This window comes from Aplysia californica, unplaced genomic scaffold (assembly GCF_000002075.1).
Source record: "Aplysia californica isolate F4 #8 unplaced genomic scaffold, AplCal3.0 scaffold00127, whole genome shotgun sequence".
In the NCBI taxonomy this organism is placed as follows: domain Eukaryota; kingdom Metazoa; phylum Mollusca; class Gastropoda; order Aplysiida; family Aplysiidae; genus Aplysia; species Aplysia californica.
In genome coordinates this window covers 1,288,537-1,289,954 of record NW_004797397.1, presented here as the reverse complement: position 1 = coordinate 1,289,954, position 1,418 = coordinate 1,288,537, and the positions used below count along the sequence as shown (strand labels likewise).

General features: G+C 40.7%; 1 protein-coding gene across 1 annotated transcript in view; it reads right to left on the bottom strand.

Annotated features, from left to right (window-relative positions):
* The window catches only part of LOC106011477 (glutamate receptor ionotropic, kainate 2), a 255,205-nt gene that overhangs the window by 8,636 nt on the left and 245,151 nt on the right, over nt 1-1,418 (bottom strand). Inside the window, exons 4-5 of the mRNA XM_013081354.2 lie at nt 750-844; nt 328-496 (exon numbers count right to left, since the gene is read on the bottom strand). Of these exons, the coding sequence (XP_012936808.1) occupies nt 328-496; nt 750-844 (264 nt within the window). The remainder of the gene's footprint in view (nt 1-327; nt 497-749; nt 845-1,418) is intronic.

Here is a 1,418-nt window from a genome sequence, read left to right as displayed (position 1 = left end):
AACAATAAAGGGGAAAGTAAAGAAGTAGGACCTACCAGTGGCGCCCTCCAACCACCCACAACAATAACAGCGTAAAAACCAGTTTTGACAAAAATACAGACAATAACAACAACAATAACAGCATAAAAACCAGTTAGGACGAAAATACAGACAATAACAACAATAACAGCGTAAAAACTAGTTAGGACAAAAATACAGACAATAACAAAAATAACAGCGTAAAAACTAGTTAGGACAAAAATACAGACAATAACAACAATAACAGCGTAAAAACCATTTAGGACGAAAATACAGACAATTTCACCAGCGTTCAGGATGAACCCTCACCGTGGCGGACGCCGTAGATGACCAGCACCTCGGTCCAGCCGTAGTAGGTGATGACGTCTGTATAAGCCCTGCCCAGCTGCTCCATGCCCGGATACAGGTTTACTGTCAGCGCATGCGCCGGGGTATACAAAGAGTCCAGGGCGTCACTCCGAATTTCGATATGAGGGACCTGGGGGTCAAGTGACAAAATAGTAGGATGCTTTCCAGGAAGCCATGAATGTTTCTAAGCGTGCTAAAGTCTGCTGGAGTAATAATACAGATTTTCATTATTATTGTAAAAAAAAAAAAAAAACAGAAAAAGAGAAAGTAGAAAAAAAAGAAAACTAGGAAAAAATTGTCCCATTGCCAGAAAAATGAAGGTTTCCTTGGTTACATTATTTTGTCGAGCGCCGTATTTCACTATGATACATTACATTTCTCACCTGTAAAGAAGCACAGAGTGACGTCACGAAGCCAGCCAGGTTGGTCGCCCGAGGTCCGAACACGGCAATAGTGTTTTGTTCTATCTGGTAACACACTGTGGATAAATGATAGTGTATTTCGGAAAATGAGAGACGCCTCTTTGTTTTATTTCGTATGAGAAAGAAGAAGGGGGAAAAGAAATAGATGAAAAGGGGGTGGGGGGTACTTTTTCCATGCGATGGGGAGGGAAAGGAAAGAGTTGGATTTGGAATGGAGGTGGGGCAGGGGGGGGGGTTGAAAGGGAAAGCAATCTGAAAGAACTGATGGCGACATACCGAGCGTAAGTGGAACAATTACTTGTCAAGAAACAACATTAATATAATAGTGTTAAGACGCAGTGGAATCAGGTGCTCGTCAGTTTTTTGGGGCATGTGGAGTTATTGGTATTATTCTTTAAGTTTTGTGAAAAAAAAAAATTCCAATTTTTCTAGAGTAAAAGTCGAGATATTTGCGATTGAAGAAGGTGGGGGTAGCCTGGTTTCAGAAGCAAAATTTGCGAGAAAAGGGCCGCAAAAGTTTCGTTATTTCCCTAGCTTGGGAGTCCATGGAAACTCAAAATTTACATTCTTTGTCCCTTTAATCAACGTTTTTCAGTGAAATTCACGAAGAAATGTGTTTTAATAGGACAT